General features: G+C 40.3%; 1 protein-coding gene across 2 annotated transcripts in view; it reads left to right on the top strand.

Moving 5' to 3' along the window:
* eys (eyes shut homolog) overlaps positions 1 to 23,003 on the top strand; it is a 722,499-nt gene that overhangs the window by 353,934 nt on the left and 345,562 nt on the right. For both annotated transcript variants that reach the window (XM_061910381.1, XM_061910382.1), the window contains exons 26-27: positions 4,906 to 5,013; positions 18,636 to 18,784. In XM_061910381.1, the coding sequence (XP_061766365.1) occupies positions 4,906 to 5,013; positions 18,636 to 18,784 (257 nt within the window). The remainder of the gene's footprint in view (positions 1 to 4,905; positions 5,014 to 18,635; positions 18,785 to 23,003) is intronic.

The raw sequence follows: 23,003 nt of genomic DNA, 5'->3' as shown, positions 1-23,003 counted from the left end.
TTGTAAGTGCAAGTTAAAACACTACTATGCAAAGCCAAAGCCATTTATCAACAACACCCACAAACGCTGTTGGCTTTGCTGTGCCTGAGCTCATTTAAGATAGACTGATGCAAAGTGGAAAAGTGTTCTGTGGTCTGACGAGTCCACATTTTAAATGGTTTTTGGAAACTGTGGACGTTGTATCATCGGGATCAAAGAGGAAAAAAAAACATCTGGAGTGTTTTAGCCAGCATTTGTGATGGTATGGGGGGTGTATTATTGCCCAAGGCATGGGTAACTTACACATCTGTGAATGCACCATTTATGATGAAAGGTACATACAGGTTTTGGAGCAACACATGTTGTCATTCACATCTTTTTTATGGACGCCCCTACTTATTTCAGCAAGAAAATACCAAGCCCTATTCTGCACATGTTACAACAGTGTGGCTTTGCAGTAAAAGAGTGCGGGTACTCGACAGGCCGGCATGTAGTCCAGACTTTTCTCCCATTGAAGATGTGTGGCACATTATGAAGCGTAAAATACCACAATGGAGACCCCCTACTGTTGAACAACTTAAGCTGTGCATCAAGAAAGAATGGAAAAGAATTCCAGCTGAAAAGCTTCAAAAATTGTTCTCCTTAGTTCCCAAACAGTTACTGATTGTTGTTAAAAGGAAAGGCCATGTAACACAGCGGTAAAAATGCCCCTGTGCCAAGTTTTTTTCAATGTGTTGCTGCCATTAAATTCTAAGGTAATGATTATTTGCACAAAAAAAAAAAAGGTTCTCAGTTCGAAAAATATGTTGTCTTTGCAGTCTATTCAATTGAATATAAGTTGAAAAAGGATTTGCAAATCATTGTATTCTGTTTTTATTTACCATTTAAGCAACATGCCAACATCACTGTTTTGGGGTTTTGTGTTTAAATCTATTGCAAGGTTTTTTTTTTCAGAAATTTGATGCGAACTATGCACATGTGCGACTAATGAACCAACTTAATGGAAATGAATGGAATGGAGTAATTTTTGTGTCATCCTGAAAAATGGTTACAAACAATTCCAACAGTCTCGCACGCGAGGTCCCATTCTGTGCGTGTAAGTTTTTTTTTTCTCCGCATTTCAAGTGATGCACGATTCTCTTTTTTGTACCTGCGGAACACACCCACACCTCTAGGATAGGCAAAAGTGTGTAAGTTGTTAATGAAGATCGGCTAATTTTTTACTAAGTGAAAATAATGGAGCATGGTGAACATCATTGAAATGGTAAATGGGTTGTACTTGTATAGCGCTTTTCTACCTTCAAGGTACTCAAAGCGCTTTGACACTATTTCCACATTCACCCATTCACACACACATTCACACACTGATGGAGGGAGCTGCCATGCAAGGCCCTAACCACGACCCATCAGGAGCAAGGACGAAGTGTCTTACTCGACACAACGAACATGACGAGGTTGGTAGAAGGTGGGGATTGAACCAGCAACCCGCAGGTTCCTGGCACGGCCACTCTCCCAACTGCACATCACTTTAAACACTTCATATTTGACAAGGTTGTATCAATCCAGGTCTTGCTAGATAATGTCCAAATACAGAAAATATGCATGGTTGCCTGCTGCTGTGGTCGCACTTTACTTTTCTTCACCTCAAAACAAAGTGCATTTTGATTTTTGATAGTTGTTTGAGAGCAACATTTCGGTCCTTGTATCCTCTTCCCAATGGATGATTCCAGGTGTGTCAAATGAAATGATCAGGATAGATTCAATAGCTTTCTGGAAGTTTATTGTATACCATATTTTTTTGGAGTATAAGTCGCTCCGGAGTATAAGTCGCACCTGCCGAAAATGCATAATAAAGAAGGAAAAAAAAAACATATATAAGTCGAAATGGAGTAGAAGTTGCATTTTTTGGGGGAAATGTATTTGATAAAATCCAACACCAAGAATAGACATTTGAAAGGCTATTTAAAATAAAAAATTGTGAACAACAGGCTGAATAAGTGTACGTTATATGACACATAAATAACCAACTGAGAAGGTGCCTGGTATGTTAACGTAACATATTATGGTAAGAGTCATTCAAACAACTATAACATATAGAACATGCTATATGTTTACCAAACAATCTGTCACTCCTAATTGCTAAATCCGATGAAATCTTATATGTCTAGTCTCTTACGTGAATGAGATAAATAATATCAATCAATCAATCAATCAATGTTTATTTATATAGCCCCAAATCACAAATGTCTCAAAGGACTGCACAAATCATTACGACTACAACATCCTCGGAAGAACCCACAAAAGGGCAAGGAAAACTCACACCCAGTGGGCAGGGAGAATTCACATCCAGTGGGACGCCAGTGACAATGCTGACTATGAGAAACCTTGGAGAGGACCTCAGATGTGGGCAACCCCCCCCCTCTAGGGGACCGAAAGCAATGGATGTCGAGCGGGTCCAACGTGATACTGTGAAAGTTCAATCCATAGTGGCTCCAAACACAGCCGCGAGATAAGCTCCAGCACCCAACCACCGCGACCCCAAAAGGGACAAGCGTTAGAAAATGGATGATTAACGTGGACCAAGTTAAAAAATGAATGCGGGTGTTACCATTTAGTGGTCAATAGTACGGAATATGTACGGAACTGTGCAATCTACTAATAAAAGTCTTAATCAATCAATCAATGCATACAACATGATACATCACCATTTCCAATTCCTCTATTCAACATGATCGAAAATGATTAGAAAGAGGCAGGGTTTATTTAATCCTACCCCTTTTTCTATACATAGCAGTTGCTAAAACTTATGTTCACTTCCTGTTTTGAATTAATTCACAATATACTCCATACGTACAAACCCTGTTTTCATATGAGTTGGGAAATTATGTTAGATGTAAATATAAACGGAATACAATGATTTGCAAATCATTTTCAACCCATATTCAGTTGAATATGCTACAAAGACAACATATTTGATGTTCAAACTGATAAACATTTTTTTTTGTGTGCAAATAATCATTAACTTAAGAATTTGATGCCAGCAACACGTGACAAAGAAGTTGGGAAAGGTGGCAATAAATACTGATGAAGTTGAGGAATGCTCATCAAACACTTATTTGGAACATCCCACAGGTGTGCAGGCTAATTGGGAACAGATGGGTGCCATGATTGGGTATAAAAACAACTTCCCAAAAAATGCTCAGTCTTTCACAAGAAAGGATGGGACGAGGTACACCCCGTTGTCCACAACTGCGTGAGCAAATAGTCAAACAGTTTAAGAACAACGTTTCTCAAAGTGTAATTGCAAGAAATTGAGGGATTTCAACATCTACGGTCTATAATATCATCAAAATGTTCAGAGAATCTGGAGAAACCACTCCACGTACACGGCATAGCCGGAAACCAACATTGAATGACCGTGACCTTCGATCCCTCAGACGGCACTGTATTAAAAACCGACATCGATCTCTAAAAGATATCACCACATGGGCTCAGGAACACTTCAGAAAACCACTGTCACTAAATACAGTTTGTCGCTACATCTGTAAGTGCAAGTTAAAGCCCTACTATGCAAAGCGAAAGCCATTTGTCAACAACATCCGAGATCATCTAGGATGGACTAATGCAAAGTGGAAAAGTATCTATGTTCTGACGAGTCCGCATTTCAAATTGTTTTTGGAAATATTCAACATCGTGTCATCCGGACCAAAGGTGAAGCGAACCATCCAGACTGTTATCGACGCAAAGTTCAAAAGCCAGCATCTGTGATGGTATGGGGGTGTATTAGTGCCCAAGGCATGGGTAACTTACATATCTGTGAAGGCACCATTAATGCTGAAAGGTACATACAGGTTTTGGAACAACATATGCTGCCATCTAAGCGCCGTGTTTTTCATGGACGCCCAAGCTTATTTCAGCAAGACAATGCCAAGCCACATTCAGCACGTGTTACAACATTGTAGCTTCGTAAAAAAAGAGTGCGGGTACTTTCCCGGCCCATCTACAGTCCAGAACTGTCTCCCATCGAAAATGTGTGCCGCATTATGAAGCGTAGACTCCAGACTGTTGAACGACTGAAGCTCTACATAAAACAACAAAGGGAAATAATTCCACTTTCAAGGCTTCAACAATTAGTTTCCTCAGTTCCCAAACATTCATTGAGTGTTGTTAAAAGAAAAGGTGATGTAACACAGTGGTGAACATGCCCTTTCCCAACTACTTTGTCACGTGTTGCAGCCATGAAATTTTAAGTGAATTATTATTTGCAAAAAAAAATAAGGCTTATGAGTTTGAACATCAAATATCTTGTCTTTGTAGTGCATTCAATTGAATATGGGTTGAAAATGATTTGCAAATCATTGCATTCTGTTTATATTTACATTTAACACAATTTCCCAACTCATATGGGAACAGGATTTGTAATAACACTTAAGTATGAGGAACATATTCTAAGTAACAAATACTTCATTTAGAGTTGCTTGGACGCTAGGGGAACATATTCTAAGTACCCTAACCCTAGTCCTAAACCTTATTGAGGGAAGACTCCCAGTTAATGGCTTACTGGTTGTATAATAAAGCCATGCAAAATAATGCATTAATAGGTACTTAATGATGACTAATTAAGAGCCAATGTGTTACTAATTTGCATGTTAATAGGCAACTAATTAATGGTGAATATGTGTTCCCCATACTCAAGTGTTACCAAATAAACAAATAATAATTAGTGGCATAAGTTATATTTAAGGGTGGCTCCACACAAGCATCTTGCAGTCGTTCAGGTGAAAAGGGATAATGCGCAGCCAGATTCCGGGCAATTGTGCAGTTTTTTTCACTGAAGCATATGGCAGAATTGGCCCCGAGGCCAATAGTAAACCAGGCAGTGTCCATCTTTCAACATTTCAATCTAACCAGGGTTTTTTTTTTCAGCTGCGATTGTAAGATGGGCTTTTCCGGCCATGTCTGTGAAGAAGACATCAATGAGTGCTCCTCACAGCCCTGCCTCAATGGCGGCACTTGTCAAGACCTTGTGAACGGGTAAGAACGGGTCCTGTCCTGATTTCCCTTCATGTAGCCCTAGTGTTGTCCCGATACCAATATTGTGGTACCGGTACCAAAATGTATTTCGGTACTTTTTAGTACCTTTCTAAATAATGGGGACCGCAAAAAAGTAGCATTATTGGCTTTATTTTAACAAAAAATCTTAGGGTACTTTAAACATATGTTTATTGTTGCAAGTTTATCCTTAAATAAAACAGTGAACATACAAGACAACTTGTCTTTTAGTAGTAAGTAAACAAACAAAGGCTCCTAATTTAGCTGCTGACATATGCAGTAACGTATTGTGTCATTTTCCATTCTATTATTTTGTCAAAATAATTAAAGGCCTACTGAAACCCACTACTACCGACCACGCAGTCTGATAGTTTATATATCAATGATGAAATATTAACATTGCAACACATGCCAATACGGCCTTTTTAGTTTACTAAATTGCAATGTTAAATTTCCCGCGAGTTTCTTGTTGAAAACGTCGCGGAATGATTACGCGTACGTGTGATGTCACGGACTGTAAGGAAATATTAGCGCTTCACCACACACGGCTAAAAGTCGTCTCTTTTCATGGCGTAATTACACAGTATTTTGGACATCTGTGTTGCTGAATCTTTTGCAATTTGTTCATTTAATAATGGAGACTATAAAGAACAATGCTGTTGGTGGAAAGCGGTGGATTGCAGCTGTCTTTAGCATCAAAACACAGCTGGTGTTTCTTTGTTTGTTGTGAAGCTTTAACACAGAGCGGTCAAGCGAACATGTTTTCTCTACGTCAACCAGCATGTTTTTGGATGGGGAAATTGTGATATATATCTTACCGGAGAAATCATTGGATTATTTGTCGTCCTGCAGCAGCTTTTAAAAAGGCAGCTGTGAGCTTGGCTCCTGGGCTTCCCTCTGAGACACTTCATGTTCACCGCAGCCATCCAACCTCGAGGTATGTCTTTACAATCTTTAAAATCTTACTAAAACAATAGCAGATAAGGGATCTTCCAGAATTATCCTAGTAAATGTGTCTAATTACATCCGAAACGCTCACACTGCCGCCGCCCGGGGTCGTCGTCTTTTTTTTTTTTTTTTTGTTAGTCCTCCACTATCAATATCCTAATTCACGAATCTTTCATCCTCGCTCAAATTAATAGGGAAATTGTTGCTTTCTCGGTCCGAATTGCTCTTACTGGTGGCTCCCATTATAAACAATGTGAATATGTGTGGAGCCCTGCAACTCGTGACGTCACGCGCACATACTTCCGGTAAAGGCAAGGCTTTTTTATTAGCTACCAAAAGTTGCGAACTTTATCGTCGATGTTCTCTACTAAATCCTTCCAGCAAAAATATGGCAATATCGCGAAATGATCAAATATGACACATAGAATGGACCTGCTATTCCCGTTTAAATAAGAAAATCTCATTTCAGTAGGCCTCTAAAGACAAGTGGTAGAAAATGAATAATTAATCTACTTGTTCATTTACTGTTAATATCTGCTTACTTTATCTTCTAACATGTTCAAATGTGCATATATTCTCCCAAAATGCATTTGTCATTGTTGTTTAGTATGGTTTCACTGAATGGTACAGGTGAAGTGAAATGAATTATATTTGTATAGTGCGTTTCTTTAGTGACTCAAAGAGCTTTACAGAGTGAAACCCATTATCTGTATAGCTCGGTTGGTAGAGTGGCAACTTGAGGGTTGCAGGTTCGATTCCCGCTTCCGCCATCCTAGTCACTGCCGTTGTGTCCTTGGGCAAGACACTTTCCCCACGTGCTCCCAGTGCCACCCACACTGGTTTAAATGTAACTTAGATATTGGGTTTCACGATGTAAAGCGCTTTGAGTCACTAGAGAAAAGCGCTATATAAATATAATTCACTTCACATCTAAGTAACATTTTTAAACCAGCATGGATGGCACTGGGAGCAAGTGGGTGAAGTGTCTTGCCCAAGGACACAACAGCTGTGCGTAGGATGGCAGAAGCTGGGATTGAACCTGGAACCTTCACGTTGCTGGCACGACCGAGCTACACTGCCATGTTTACGACAGTGTTGGCGTTGTTTAAACGGCTACCCTTAGTGCAGGGGTCTCAGACACGCGGCCCGCAAGACGTTATTTTGCGGCCCGCACCTTGATATGTAAATTTAATGTTAGTGTGGCCTGCGTGTTTTATATGAATGGCGCTTGACAGCGTCATATTTGCTATAATTACCAAACCCCCCGAATTTTCCGGGAGACCCCGGAATTTCAAGGCAATCATTCATGTGTAATCATTGCCGCAAACATCTGTCAGTTTTCACCCAAACAACAATGTTCAATGGGTGCCGTGTTGACACTGCCTTTGACGCCCTCTACATCTTGTTCTAACAGCGTACCATTCCAGACATTTCCGTATTTGGCTTTTATGAACACAAGTCATAGCATCCACCTTTTCATCAAACATACAGCATACAGTCTCGGCCTTCTGTAAGGTTTCTGCAAACATGTGTCAGTGACTACAAGGCATACTTACAGGTCACACTGATGGTGGCTGTATAAACATGTTTATCACTGTTACAAATATGTGCCACACTGTGAACCCACACCAAACAAGAATGACAAACACATTTCGGGAAAACATCCACACTGCAACACAACATAAACACAACAGAATAAATACCCAGAACCCCATGCAGCCCTGACTCTTCCGGGCTACCACCAAACCCCGCCGCCCAACTATGCCCCCCCCCCCGCCCCGACCCCTGCGTCGGTGGAGAGTTAGAGCTGCAAGGTGTTCTGGGTATTTGTTCTGTTGTGTTTATGTCATGGTGCTGTGCAGATGTTCTACCAAATTGTGTTTGTCATTCTTGTTTGGTGTGTGTTCACAGTTTGGCGCATATTTGTAAGAGTGATAAACTTATTCGGCCACCCTCAGTGTGACCTGTATGGCTGTTGATCGAGTATGTCTTGCAGTCACTCACGTGCATCAACCAAATAGTTAGGGCTGCAAGGTGTTCTGGGTATTTTTTTTGTTGTGTTTATCTTGTGGTACTGTGCGGATGTTCTACCAAAATGTGTTTGTCATTCTTGTTTGGTGTGTGTTCACAGTGTGGCGCATATTTGTAACAGTGATAAACTTGTTATACGGCCACCCTCAGTGTGACCTGTATGGCTGTTGACCTGTATGTCTTGCAGTCACTCACGTGCATCAATCAAAGAGTTTTGCTGAATATATCAAGGCCGGTATGCTGTTAATACAATGTTAAGTCGATAGCGATGACATGTAGTAAAAGGCGGTAAAGGCAGCACTAACACGGAACCCTTATGGTATTGTCAAATGGGTGTAAATCAGGAGTACTATTTGCACAACGCCTACCCCAGGAAATTGTCGGGAGATGCACTTATATCCAGGTGTCACCTGGACAAATGGGGAGATTTGATTAGTATGTTGCCAGGGTGGGTAGGCCGTTCAAAGAAGTTAAATCCATTAAACGTGCATGTTAGAAATTTTAAGTTATCTTTTCTTGCGGCCCAACTTCACCCAGTGTCTGCATCCAGTGACCCCCAGGCTAATTGAGTTTGAGACCCCTGCCTTAGTGTGACATGTGTGGCTGTTGACTAAGTATGCGCTTCATTCACTTGTCTGTCGAACGTTCAAAGTTAAGATGGTCGTCTTAATGGTTGATGATTGGTCATAGAGAAATACCTTTTTCAATTTCAGGCCATTTTAACACGTCAAAAAGCATGGCTCTGGTGTGTAGTGAAGCATATATTGCTATCACTCGTCCTGCAGGGATGATTCTTGAAATAAATTTACTTTGCTTGTCTCCATCATTCATCATACCATCATCATTTCTTTTTTTTATTCCTTTGATGAAAATGCATATATGCCACAAGTTCACACATTCATTTTTGTATGTGTTTCTTATACATTTTCATGTTCAGAAATGAGCAGATGCAAGAAAAATATTATTATATTTATCTGCCCCCTTTTTTAACACTAATTATTTTAGATGACTCTATCACTGTTTCCTCCACCAACACCCGAACTCCAACATACTTTTTAATTTCCGTTTGAGCATTTTCACGATGACACGTACAATGAAAATCATAAATCAGTTTGATAGAATGCCAGTTGCCAGCAACGTGAGGGTTCCAGGTTCAATCGCCGCTTCTGCCATCCTAGTCACTGCCGTTGTGTCCTTGAGCAAGACACTTTACCCACCTGCTCCTAATGTCGCCTACACTGGTTTAAATGTAACTTAGATATTGGGTTTCACTATGTAAAAGTGATTTGAGTCACTTGAGAAAAGCGCTATATAAATATAATTCACTCCACTTCACACCAGCGCATTTGTTTCAAATGTGTTTGCACTCTTGGATGTTTAATGGCCTACTGAAATGAGATTTTCTAATTTAAACGGGGATAGCAGGTCCATTCTATGTGTCATACGTGATCATTTTGCGATATTGCTATATTTTTGTTGAAAAGATTTAGTAGAGAACATCGACGATAACGTTTGCAACTTTTGGTCGCTAATAAAAAAGCCTTGCCTTTACCTGAAGTAGCAGACGATGTGCACGTGACGTCACGGGTTGTAGGGCTCCTCACATCCTAACATTGTTTACAATCATGGCCACCAGTAGCTAGAGCTATTCGGACTGAGAAAGCAACAATGTCCCCATTAATTTGGGCGAGGATGAAAGATTCGTGGATGAGGATAGTGAGAGTGAAGGACTAGGAAAAAAAAAAAGAAACAGAATTAGACACATTTACTAGGATAATTATTTAAGATCCCTTATCTGCTTATTGTTTTAATAGTGTTTTAGCGAGATTGTAAAGTCATACCTGAAAGTCGGATGGCTGCGGGGAACGCCAGTGTTTCTCAGAGAAGCAGAAGAGCCAAGATCACAGCTGCCTTTTTGAGCTGCAGGAGGAGGTACCATAATCCACTAAAGTCTCCGGTAAGAGCCGACTTAGTAACACAATTTTCCCATCCAAAAACTTGCTGGTTGACGTAGAGAAACATGTTCGCTTGACCGCTCTGTGTTAAAGCTTCACAACAAATAAAGAAACACCGGCTGTGTTTCGGTTGCTAAAGGCAGCTGCAATCCACCGCTTTCCACCAACAGCATTCTTCTTTATAGTCTCCATTATTAATTGGACAAATTGCAATAGATTCAGCAACAAAGTTGTCCAAAATACTGTGTAATTATGCGATGGAAAGAGCCGACTTTTAGCCGTGTGTGGTGCTGGTAGTGGGTTTCAGTAGGCCTTTAAAGTCATACGGCCTTCTGTGGTTCTCATCTTCACACGGTAACACAAACAACTTTTGTAAGTCCTTTGGAAGAACCTTATTTCTAGTTTTGAACATGGAGGCAAGGAGTTATGATTTAGAAGGAGTTACAACAGTGCAGACTGCGGATAGTTATTAGCCATAAATTGATTAACGTGGACCCCGTTAAACAAGTTGACAAACTTATTCTGGTGTTACCATTTAGTGGTCAATTGTACGGAATATGTACTGTACTGTGCAATCTACTAATAAAAAGTTTCAGTCAATTTCAATCAATCAAAGCCGCTAGATAGCTAACAGAGCATTAAAGCATGATGATGCCAATGGGTGGGGGATTGGCACGTTTTAGAGGCGGTGTAGCGCAGTTGGGAGAGTGGTTCAATCCCCACCTTCTACCATCATAGTCACGTCCGTTGTGTCCTTGAGCAAGACACTTCACCCTTGCTCCTGATGGGTCCTGGTTAGCTCCTCGCATGGCAGCTCCCGCCATCAGTGTGTGAATGTGGAAATAATGTCAAAGCGCTTTGAATTCCTTAAAAATGTAGAAAAGCGCTATACAACTATAACCCATTTACCATTTTTAGTACCGAATATAATTCAGTAGCATCACGGTACTATACTACCGTATTTTTCGGATTATAAATCGCTCCGCAGTATACGTCGCACCGGCCGAAAATGTATAATAAAGAAGAAAAACACATATATATGTCGCACTGGAGTATAAGTGTCATTTTGGGGGGAAATTTACTTGATAAAACCCAACACCAAAAATAGACATTTGAAAGGCAATTTAAAATAAATAAAGAATAGTGAACAACAGGCTGAATAAGTGTACGTTAAATGACGCATAAATAACCAACGGAGAAGGTGCCTGGTATGTTAACGTAACATATTATAATAAGAGTCATTTAAATAACTATAACATATAGAACATGCTATACGTTTACCAAACAATCTGTCACTCCTAATCGATAAATCCGATGAAATCTTCTTCCTCGATGTCGCTTCTAAACAACTTTGCCAACTCCAAAGGTATGCGCCGCTTACTCTTGTCGTTTTCTGCTGCATATTTCACTAAGTCCAGCTTGTAATCTGCAGTACATGAGTTCCTTTTCTGTGCCATTTTTGTTCAGCCCTTCTCAGTTTTTATAAGTTAATGCCAACAATGAAATGATCCATTTTAATAGCTACGGCATTAGCATATAGCAGTGGTTCTCAACCTTTTTTCAGTGATCTACCCCCTGTGAACATGTTTTTAATTCAAGTACCCCCTAATCCGAGCAAAGCATTTTTTGTAGAAAAAAAGAGATATAGAAGTAAAATACAGCACTATGTCATCAGTTTATGATTTATTAAATAGTATAACAGTGCAAAATATTGCTCATTTGTAGTTGTCTTTCTTGAACTATTTGGAAAAAAAGATATCAAAATAACTAAAAACTTGTTGAAAAATAAACAAGTGATTTAATTATAAATAAAGATTTCTACACATAGAAGTAATCATCAACTTAAAGTGCCCTCTTTGGGGATTGTAATAGAGATCCATCTGGATTCATGAACTTAATTCCAAACATTTCTTCACAAAAAAAGAAATCTTTAACATCAATATTTATGGAACATGTCCACAAAAAAATATAGCTTTCAACACTGAATATTGCATTGTTGCATTTCTTTTCACAGTTTATGAACTTACATTCATATTATGTTGAATTATTATTCAATAAATATTTTTATAAAGGGTTTTTGAATTGTTGCTATTTTTTGAATATTTAAAAAAAATCTCACGTACCCCTTGGCATACCTTCAAGTACCCCCAGGGGTACGCGTACCCCCATTTGAGAACCACTGGCATATAGCATATAGCTGTTAGCATCCCATGACCCACAATGCACTTCTACCATGACCCTCCCCCGCCAAATTCTTAATGCTTGACAAGTTTGTGATGATTGCTGACATTTTCTTCGTCTCTTCCGCGAATGAGATAAATAATATTATTTAATATTTAACGGTAATGTCTTATTAATTTCACACATAAGTCGCTCCGGAGTATATGTCACACTCCCGGCCAATTTATAATCCGAAAAAGAGGGTAATACCGGTACACCGTACAACCCTATATAGGCCATGTGCAAGAGAGAAACCATATATGTGTTTCATTTTGAAAGGCACTTACATGTTTTTCCTAGTCATCCTTGACATACCTAAGCTGCTTTCCTTAAGAAGGAGAGTGAATTCAGCTGGAAAACATCATGTATCTGGATTCCGGCTGCAGTCCAGCCGGCGCTGCAGTGGTGCTTCTCTCTGCTGTGCTTAATGGGAGCCCCGGGGCTCGTGGGCTTAGTTGGACAGATGGGTAGGGAAGTCCCAGGGCCAATTTGAGTCCTAAATGGTTTGTCTCCAGTTTGTCTCCCGTCACGATTTGGCTCCCGTGTGACCCAGCCCCTGCTCAGTGCAGTAGCACTCTCCTTATTGCCCAGACCGGGGAGTTCAGATCAGGCGCGCTTTAACCTCGCTTGCCCACTACAAGAACAACACTGCTTGTTCGCCGCTATCTCCATCTCCCCGACCTGACAAGTTAAACAAGCCCGTGTGCAACGAGCTGATGCATCAAGACTCCACCTACCATGGCTGCACACCTTCACAGCCCGCTGTTATCACGCTGCGTGCAGCAGCTTCGGTGGGAAATAATAAATCCTTATCAACTGACGTGGTTTTTGTTTAATAAGGAGCTCAAAAGCAGGCGCCAAAGCGCGGACTGATAAAGAGAGTGTTAATTATTACAGAGCAATGTCCCTGCCCAGTCCAGCTTTTTAGAGCTCCAATAATTAGGCACATTGCTTTTGTCCCTCATGACTAAAAGAGTCTTGGCTATCACCAACATGTGCACTATATTGCCAAAAGTATTTGGCCACCTGCCTTGAATCACATACGAACCCACATATGCGGTCCTTTTCAAGGTTTCTCATAGTCACTGTCAACGACGTCCCACTGGGGTAAGTTTTTCCTTGCCCTTATGCGGGCTGTGTACCGCGGATGTCGTTGTGGCTTGTGCAGCCCTTTGAGACACTTGTGATTTAGGGCTATATAAATAAACATTGATTGAAGAGCCATCCCATTCCTAACCCACAGGGTTCAATATGATATTGGTCCAACCTTTTGCAGCTATTACAGCAGGCCTGGGCAATTATTTTGACTCGGGATGCCAAATGTAGAGAAAAAAATGTGTCTGGGGGCCGGTATATTTATTTTCAAAAATCAAAATGGAATTTTTAATTTTTTTACTGAATGGGACATCCGGAATGTTCATGAAAATGAAGAATGTGGGATTTACAATATTAACTATGAAGGATAGAACACTGAATGTTGACAACATAGGAACGTCACATATGAAGTACTTACTAATGACTAATTAAGAGCCATCCACATATTTTACTATCAACCAAAATTGCAACAAACAGCGAAAAATAAACAATACACCTACAATCGGTTATTTGTGATACATCACTTTTCACGCCTATGGGATCATGTTTTGTTTTGGTCATGTTTGGTTTTGTTTTTTGGACATTCAGTTCTTGTTCCTGCACTTCCTTGTTTGTCTTATTGCCATAGCAACTCATTCGTTTTCACCTTGTCTTCATTTCATGTCCCTGCCCTCATGTCTCACACCTGTTTGCACTCATGATAGCTATTATTTAAGCCACAGTTACCAGGTAGTAAGCCTGGCAACATCACTTCCTTCTCACATCTGCCACCTTGCTATGATCCATGTCTCATTCACGTTTCCATGTCAAGTAAGTTGTGGTTTATAGTTCATAGTCAATTACCTTTGTGCTAGTCTTTTGTTTCCTTAGTCAGTTTTTGCACCGCCATTTGTTTGTTCCTGTTTTTAGTTAGTGTTAGAATAACGAAATGTCTTTACCTTCACGCCGTTTCCACTCCATTCTTTTTTTACCTCGGGAAAACTGTTTGACATCACTAAGCTTTAGAACTTTCTTGTAAAAATTCTCTTTCCACGTCTGTCCCTGACACCCACATTCCAGGCTCTGGAAACGCTCCCCACCCACACTGCTTGGTGCCTTGTCTGAGCTGCTGGGACTTAGATTACCATAGTAACTAATTAGATTTCCATCCATCCATCCATTTGGGATCACGGGGGGGCACTGGTGCCTATCTCAGCTTCACTCGGGCGGAAGGCGGGGTACACCCTGCACAAATCGCCACCTCATTGCAGGGCCAACACAGATAGACACACAACATTCACATTCACACACTAAGGCCAATTTAGTGTTGCCAATCAACCTATCCCAAGGTGCATGTCTTTGGAAGTGGGAGGAAGCCGGAGTACCCGGAGGGAACCCACGCAGTCACGGGGAGAACATGCAAACTCCACACAGAAAGATCCCGAGCCCGGGATTGAACCCAGGACTACTTAAGGACCTTCGTATTGAGAGGCAGACGCACAAACCCCTCTACCACCGTGCTGCCTTATTAGATTATCAAAGTACCTAATTAAATGACCATAGTAACTAATTAGATGACCATAGTAACTAGTATATCATGCAAAAGTGCAGATTCACACCATTGAAATGCTTAGTATAGCTGAAGACATAGTCATTAAAAAACATGAGTGCACATCAGTGACGTGCGGTGAGGTTCATGGCTGGTGAGGCACTGACTTCATCACAGTTAGATTTACAAACATATGAACCCTAAAGAGTATCTTACTCACCATTATAATGGCTGCAACTAACGGGTTATGTTTAAAAGATCATACCAGCATTCTTTACACATACAAACTGTAGCACACAAAAAAGCACATTTCATAAAAAAAAATGTTATCATGGTCTTACCTTTACTTATAAATGAAGTCCATGCGCTGCTCCTTCTGAACAAAAGCATCGATAACCAATGTCCAGACATTGTCACAAGACGAGAAAAGGCGGTTTCTTGCTGGACATCCACACAGCCAGCATTTTCGTGTGTACCACGCCGTTTGAAAAGTACGGGTCTTCTGTCCCGAAGTCTGAAGCAAACCTTTTAGCTCCGGCGTTGGTCTTCCATTATTACCTCCTGCTTTGATTGGAAGTCCAGTTTACAAAACTGTTTTATTTTAAATAAATAATCCTCCATTTTAAAACTCCAGGCGAGAGGAAGAAACGAGAGGAAAAATTAAGATCTCTGGGATCTTAATTTGATCCCTGGGATCACTAGCGCCCTCTACCACCAGGAGGCGGGACAGCAGGTGCCTCACATAGTGCGTCTTGGCAGCCGTTTTATGCACAAGAAATACATTACACACATACAGTTGTTGACAAAATACACTGTACATTATATACCTCAGCTAACTAATCTATGGACATTTATAATATAATTCATTATATAATTCATATAGCAATACGGTCTCACTGCACAGCATCCAGCAGTTTGCCGAGTTATTGCGCAATCCACGGGGAGGCTCAACTGGCTGCTGACTCACCGCAAGTAATTCTCAGTATTTGAACGGCAAATGTGAAAATTAAGCGATTTTGAATAAAAAAATATTTTTAACTGGTGAAGTTAAATGGAAAATAACTCTATAGTATAATCACTGGATACATATAACAATATAATATTTTTTTTTCTTATTACATTTTTTTCTTTCCATGATGGCAGGTGAGGCGGGGCCTCCCCTGCCTACACGTCACTGGTGCACATCATAATGGCAGCTACTTTCCCCCCTTAAAGATCTAAAGTTATTATTTGTGAATGTCCGGCGGGCCAGATTAAAACGCCTAACGGGCCGCATGTGGCCCCTGGGCCTTAATTTGCCCAGATCGGTATTACAGCTTCAACTCTTCTGGGAAGGCTGTCCACAAGGTCGCGGAGTGTGTTTATAGGAATTTTCGACCAATCTTCCAAAAGCGCATTGGTGAGGTCACATACTAATGTTGGTAAAGTAAGCCTGGCTCTCAGTCTCCGTTCTAGTTCATCCCAAAGGTGTTCTATCGGGTTCAGGTCAGGACTCTCTGCAGGCCAGTCAAGTTCGTCCACACCAGACTATGTCATCTATATGGCTATGCCAAGTGATTAGGACACCTGATTCTGATCATGTGGATGAGTGGCCAAATACTTTTGGCAATATAGTGTATTTAGGGTCCCTGATTAATGATGACAAAGGAAGCCTTTCTTATAATATTACTTTTATTTTACCTATGTGGTGTATTGTCAAATGTTTTTTTCAACCACACCCATAAATAGTGTAGCCGTCTCTTCCGAGGCATTTGGTCAGAAGATATTAGAGGCAACGACAGCTGAGGGAGAGGGATGGGAACGGAGTAAACTGCATTATCGGACTCATTAGAATATTCCCTTCTGTAATAAGTCATCAAGCATAATTCAAAGTGAGCTGCACCCAGGGAGACTTAATTGCTGCGATATTGTTCCTGTTTAAGAGAGAGCTGTTGGTCACAATGAAACATTGGTACTTCTTTTAAAGTTTCCCCAACTATTTAAATGTGTCCATCAGCTTGTTCTTACTGGGAAAATATCGGCCTTATTATTTTCCACACTCAAGTACACGTTGTTATCGATATGGCCTGTAAGTAAAACATGAATGAATGAAAAAAATGGATTTTAGAACGTTGTAAAAAATCAAGAACATGTTTTTAGGGAAATGTAATACAGTACTAAATGGCTCAAAAACACAATTCACTGGATATTTTTTTGTTTGCTTTTTGTTTTTTCATTGAATTTTTATTGAAATCCAGAATCAGACATTCCTGTACATTACATCATATTTACATACATCATTTATCTGTTGTCTGCCCTAAATGTCAAAATATGGTTTTGTTTCTATCACAACAGTATCACCCCCCCCCCCCCCCGAGAGAAACAGCAAGAAAACAAAATAATAATAATATTTACAGATACATCAATTAAATAAGGAAAAACAATTATAATAATAATTCCCAACTAATTAATTACTATGGTCATCTAATCAATTACTTTACTAAGTAACAGTAGCTCAGACCAGGTACCAAGCATTATGGCGGGGGAGTGTTTCCAGAGCCTAAAATGCGGGTGTCAGGTACAGACGTGGAAGGACATTTTTACAATACAATCATATATATCAGATTTTAGGTGGGTTTTTTTTGTGTTTTTTTTTTTTACCATTTGCATTCATATTTTGCTGTTTGTTGCATTTTTTTTGTGTTTCGCTTAATTGTAAAAATGTGGATGGAGAGGGGCTATGACATTCATATGTTTTCAATATTCAGTGTTTTATCCTTCATAGTTAATATTGTGAATCCCACATTCTTTATTTTCATGTACATTCCAGGGGTCTCATTCAGTAAAAAAAAATAAAAATTGCATTTCGTTTTTTAAGGCGGTCTGTCATAACGTTTTTAGCATTCGATCTGACATTATTGCACGGTTTTGTATTAGTGTTCCTAATAAATAGATATACCGCCCACCAGAGACGTTTTTTTCTCTAAATATGGCCCCCGAGTCAAAATAATTGCCCAGGCCAGGTGTACATAAGAACTTCTCCCTATCAGCGTATTATGGATGCGACAATAGCAGAAGTCAAGCTGATTTGCGGGTGTGTCATTTGTTGTGAGTTCATGCACTGTGTTGGTTTTGTTCTTTGAACAAGGTGATGTTCATGCACGGTTCATTTTGTGCACCATTAAAAAAAATAAATATATATATATATATATATATATATATAACCTTGTCTTGAATTTGAGAAAAAACATTTTATTTTTTCACTAAAGAAGGGTTCGGTGAATGCGGATATGAAACTGGTGGGGTTCGGTGCCTCCAACAAGGTTAAAAACCCCAGTCTACACACTGTGTCTGCTTGTAAGTACTCCGTGACTGTGCGCTGCCGAACACGCTCGTCTGGTCGTAAACCAGACATGACACGACGTGACGACGACGTAGGCGCAGGAGTGTGGGGGACCGGTAGTTTTCAGAGGCGGTATAGTACCGAATATGATTCATTAGTATTGTGGTAATAAACTGAAACCGGTATACCATACAACCCTAATATATATGCAGCAGTGGTCCCCAACCTTTTTGTAGCTGCGGACCAGTCAACGCTTGATAATTTGTCCCGGGGGGCAGGGGGGGGATTTTTTTTTTTTTTTTTTTTTCCTCATGAAAAAGGGAGGTTTTTGGGTTGGTGCACTAATTGTAAGTGTATCTTGTGTTTTTATGTTGATTTAATAAAAAATAATAATAATAAAAAATAAAATAATAATAATAAAAAATTATTCTGCGGCCTGGTGGTTAGGGACCACTAATATACAGTATATATGTATACATTTATTTTTGTATCTTTCTCCTCACAGGTTTTTCTGCACGTGTCCTGCTGGTTATATTGGAACACTGTGTGACCTGACAGGGAACGATTTTTGTCAAGTTTCACCTTGCCTACAAGAGGGCACCTGTATCAACAAGCCGACGGGCTTCGAATGCGTCTGTCGCCGGGGATACTCAGGTACTTCTTTTTGCCCCTTAGCTACACCGAGATCGATAGAAGAGCCTAAAAAGCTTATCAGCCAGGTTGTGGGCCGGAGCCCTGACACAGATGTGCTTTAGTGTGAAAACTGGCTTTAATTGGCAAGGTACAGTTAGTTAGGTGAAACCACGTACATGTCACGCTGCCTTTATTTCATTACATCAGCCGCCTTTGAACGCTACCGTCCCTTTACTTCAATCCATTTGTCTTGTTTTCCAACCGGACACATATCGAGCTATTTTAGTGCACACCCGTAAGTGTGTGTGTGTGTGTGTGTGTTTTTTTTTGCACTAAAACCGATTCCTGTCAGCCAGTGGAAAGATTAATTTCATTTGTCTTCCGCACTGTATCTTCAATTTATCCTTCCCCAATTGAGAGAGGGGGAGAAATCTCTGAGGTATTGCGACTCTGGAGAGCAGAATCCTGACATGCATGGCCCAATTCCCACTGAAGCAGCTTTTATTATTAGGCCCGCGAACACTACAGTACAAGTCATTACTTTTTCTGATGCTCTAAGCCCATGTGAGGAAACAGGGCTCCCCCAGAGAGCGAGCGGCCAGAGGATACAGTCTGGCTTGGCTCGAACCAACGGGAAGTCATACAAAGTATCTTCTCTGGAACTTTCCAAAGAAGGCTTTGCGGAACTTTTTCTAAAAAAAAAAGCTTGAAAAGACCAGCTTGATTGAAATGTTATTCTGCTGCGTGTCACCTGTTTTATTCTGGCGAAATTCAGAAATGTTGTTGTGCCACACAACGCTGCTACCAAATAATTTGCTGCGAGCGTTAGAAAAGCCATGGGTGGCTTTTGTTTGCATATTGAATGCCAGAATGCATTCAGGGTCCAACAGTTGAAGCTGCGTACTAATAAATCAGTGTAGTCAATATCTGTTTGATGGCATGGATGTGATTATGCTGTAATGACACTTCATTTCCACCTGCATTACTTTCTATATTGCATTTTCTTAATAAGGCTGGCCAGGGAGTCAGAATAGATTTATTTTAGACTTTCATCTGGTTTCATTGTCTGTTTTCTTCCTTTTCTCCGCATCCACATATTCCTGGCTGCTGTATGCTGTATTGTGAGGTGGTAATGTATGAATACAATGAAGTGAACACTAAAATTAATTACCATAAAAGGAAATGCAATGATCACCACTTAACTTTCACAGCAAATTCAGAATACTAATATTAATTCTGAACACGTTGACTATAATACACCTCCCAAGTGAAATCTGCAACACAGGAGCGTTCAAATTGACCCAAATATAAAACGGCTCTAGATATAAGATGACACATTTTGTCCAAGCCCCCTTTTTTTAAAGGGGAACATTATCACAATTTCAAAAGGGTTAAAAACAATAAAAATCAGTTCCCAGTGGCTTGTTTTATTTTTCGAAGTTTTTTGCTAAATTTGACACCTCCCGGAATATCCCGAAAAACTGCTTCAAAGTGCCTGATTTTCACCATCGCTATATCCACCCGTCCATTTCCCTGTGACGTCATACAGGGCTGCCAATACAAACAACATGGCGGTTACCACAGCAAGATATAGCAACATTAGCTCGGATTCAGACTCGGATTTCAGCTGCTTAAGCGATTCAACAGATTACGCATGTATTGAAACAGATGGTCGGAGTATGGAGGCAGATAGCGAAAACGAAACTGAAGAAGAAATTGAAGCTATTGAGCGAATAGCTATTGACGCTATTCGGCCATAGCATGGGTGTACCTAATGAAGTGGCCCATAGCATGGCTGCCTTATTAGCATCGCCGGTAAAATGTGCAGACCAAACGATCGGGACTTTCGCATCTTGAGACACTGGAGCAACTTAAATCCGTCGATTGGTAAGTGTTTGTTTCGCATTAAATGTGGGTATCTAGTTTCAAATGTACATACAGCTAGCGTAAATAGCATGTTAGCATCGATTAGCGTAGCATGTTAGCATTGATTAGCTGGCAGTCATGCCGTGACCAAATATGTCTGATTAGCACATAAGTCAACAACATCAACAAAACTCACATTTGTGATTTTGTTAACTTAATCGTTGCAAATGCATCTGCAGGTTATCCATACATCTCTGTGCCATGTCTATCTTAGCATCGCCAGCAGACACTCTGGCAAATTCAATGGGGGTCTGGCGGCAGATTTCTTGCCAGTGGTGCAACTTGAATCCCTCCCTGTTAGTGTTGTTACACCCTCCGACAACACACCGACGAGGCATGATGTCTCCAAGGTTCCAAAAGATAGTCAAAAAACGGAAAATAACAGAGCTGAGACCCGGTGTTTGGAATGTGAAAATGAAAATGGCGGCTGTGTTACCTCGGTGACGTCACGTTCTGACGTCATCGCTAAAAGACGATAAACAGAAAGGCGTTTAATTTGCCAAAATTCACCAATTTGGAGTTCGGAAATCGGTTAAAAAAATACATAGTCTCTTTTTTGCAACATCAAGTTATATATTGACGCTTGCATAGGTTTGGTGATAATGTTCCCCTTTAAAGAAAAAGTCATTTTTTTCCATCATGTTGTCACTATCAGTGAAATAACTATGAGATTGCAATAAAAGAGGATATAATTGTTATGATCCGCTACCCGGATCATATTATGATTTCGATTTTTGAGTCTGTTTGTGTTTTTCTGTTGGTTTTGACTCCTTCGGTTACATTGTGTGCACTTCTCAGTTGGTTTCCATGGTTACGTATTATTTTCACCTGCCGCTTGCTCCGGTCGCACACCTGTTTTGTGATTACTGTCATTATTTAGCCTGCCTTCTCCTGTCAGTCCGCCTTCCTTCCTAATTTGTGTTTGCACAACAAGTAACAATGTTTTGTTTCCTTCTCGCTACCTGCTAGCTTCCACGCTAGGCTATTTTGTTTTCTAGCTCCCATGCTAGCTCTTTTATTTTGGTCTCAGTCTGATTTATATTTTAAATAAATAAATAAAAGCCGTCTGCATCCCTGGGAGAACGAAACACGCATCACCATGCGACCAACCCGTTACAATAATACTCTTTATTAGCATTATAACCTACAAAACCCAAAACCAGTGAAGTTGGCGCGTTGTGTAAATCGTAAATAAAAACAGAATACAATGATTTGCTAAACCTTTTCAACGTATATTCAATTGAATAGACTGCAAAGAAAAGACATTTAATGTTCGAACTGAGAAACTTATTTTTATTTTTTTTTTTGCAAATAATATCTTAGAAATTAAAGGTAGCAACACATTGCAAAAAAGTTGGCACGAGGGCGTTTTTTACCACTGTTTTACATGGCCTTTCCTTTTAGCAGGATTCAGTAAATGTTTGGGAACTGTGGAGACCAATTTTTTAAGCTTTTGAGGTGGAATTCTTTCTCATTTCTGTTTGATGTACAGCTTAAGTTGTTCAACAGTCCGGGGTCTCCGTTGTGGTATTTTACGCTTCATAATGCGCTACACATTTTCAACGGGAGACAGGTCTGGACTACAAGCAGGCCAGTCTAGTACCCACAATCTTTTTACTATGAAGCCACGCTGTTGTAACACATGACTCGGCATTGTATTTCTGAAATAAGCAGGGGCGTTCATGATAACGTTGTTTGGATGGCTACATATATTGCTCCAAAACTTGTGTGTACCTTTCAGCATTAATGGTGCTTTCACAGATGTGTAAGTTACCCATAACATAACTAATACATCCCCATAACATCACAGAGGCTGGCTTTTGAACTTAGCGCCTATAACAATCCGCATGGTTATTTTCTTCTTTGGAACGGAGGACAAGATGTCCACAATTTACGAAAACATTTTGAAATGTGGATTTGTCAGACCACAGAACGCTATTCCACTTTCCGGGCGTGGCCGGTGGCGTTTCGAGGTGATAAATGGCTTTCGCTTTGCATAGTAGAGTTTTAACTTGTAGCGACAAACTGTAGGTACAGACAGCGGTTTTCTGAAGTGTTTCTGAGCCCATGTGGTGATATCCTTTACACACTGATGTCGCTTTTGGGTGCAGTACCGCCTGAGGGATCAAAGGTCCATAATATCATCGCTTATGTGCAGTAATTTCTCCAGATTTTCTGAACCTTTTGATGACATTATGGACCGTAGATGGTGAAATCCCTAAATTCCTTGCAATAGCTGGTTGAGAAAGGTTCTTAAATTGTTTGACAATTTGCTCACGCATTTGTTCCCAAAGTGGTGACTTTCGCCCCATCC

Source organism: Nerophis ophidion, linkage group LG09 (genome assembly GCF_033978795.1).
Source record: "Nerophis ophidion isolate RoL-2023_Sa linkage group LG09, RoL_Noph_v1.0, whole genome shotgun sequence".
Lineage (NCBI taxonomy): Eukaryota > Metazoa > Chordata > Actinopteri > Syngnathiformes > Syngnathidae > Nerophis > Nerophis ophidion.
This window is presented reverse-complemented; position numbering and strand designations above follow the sequence as displayed.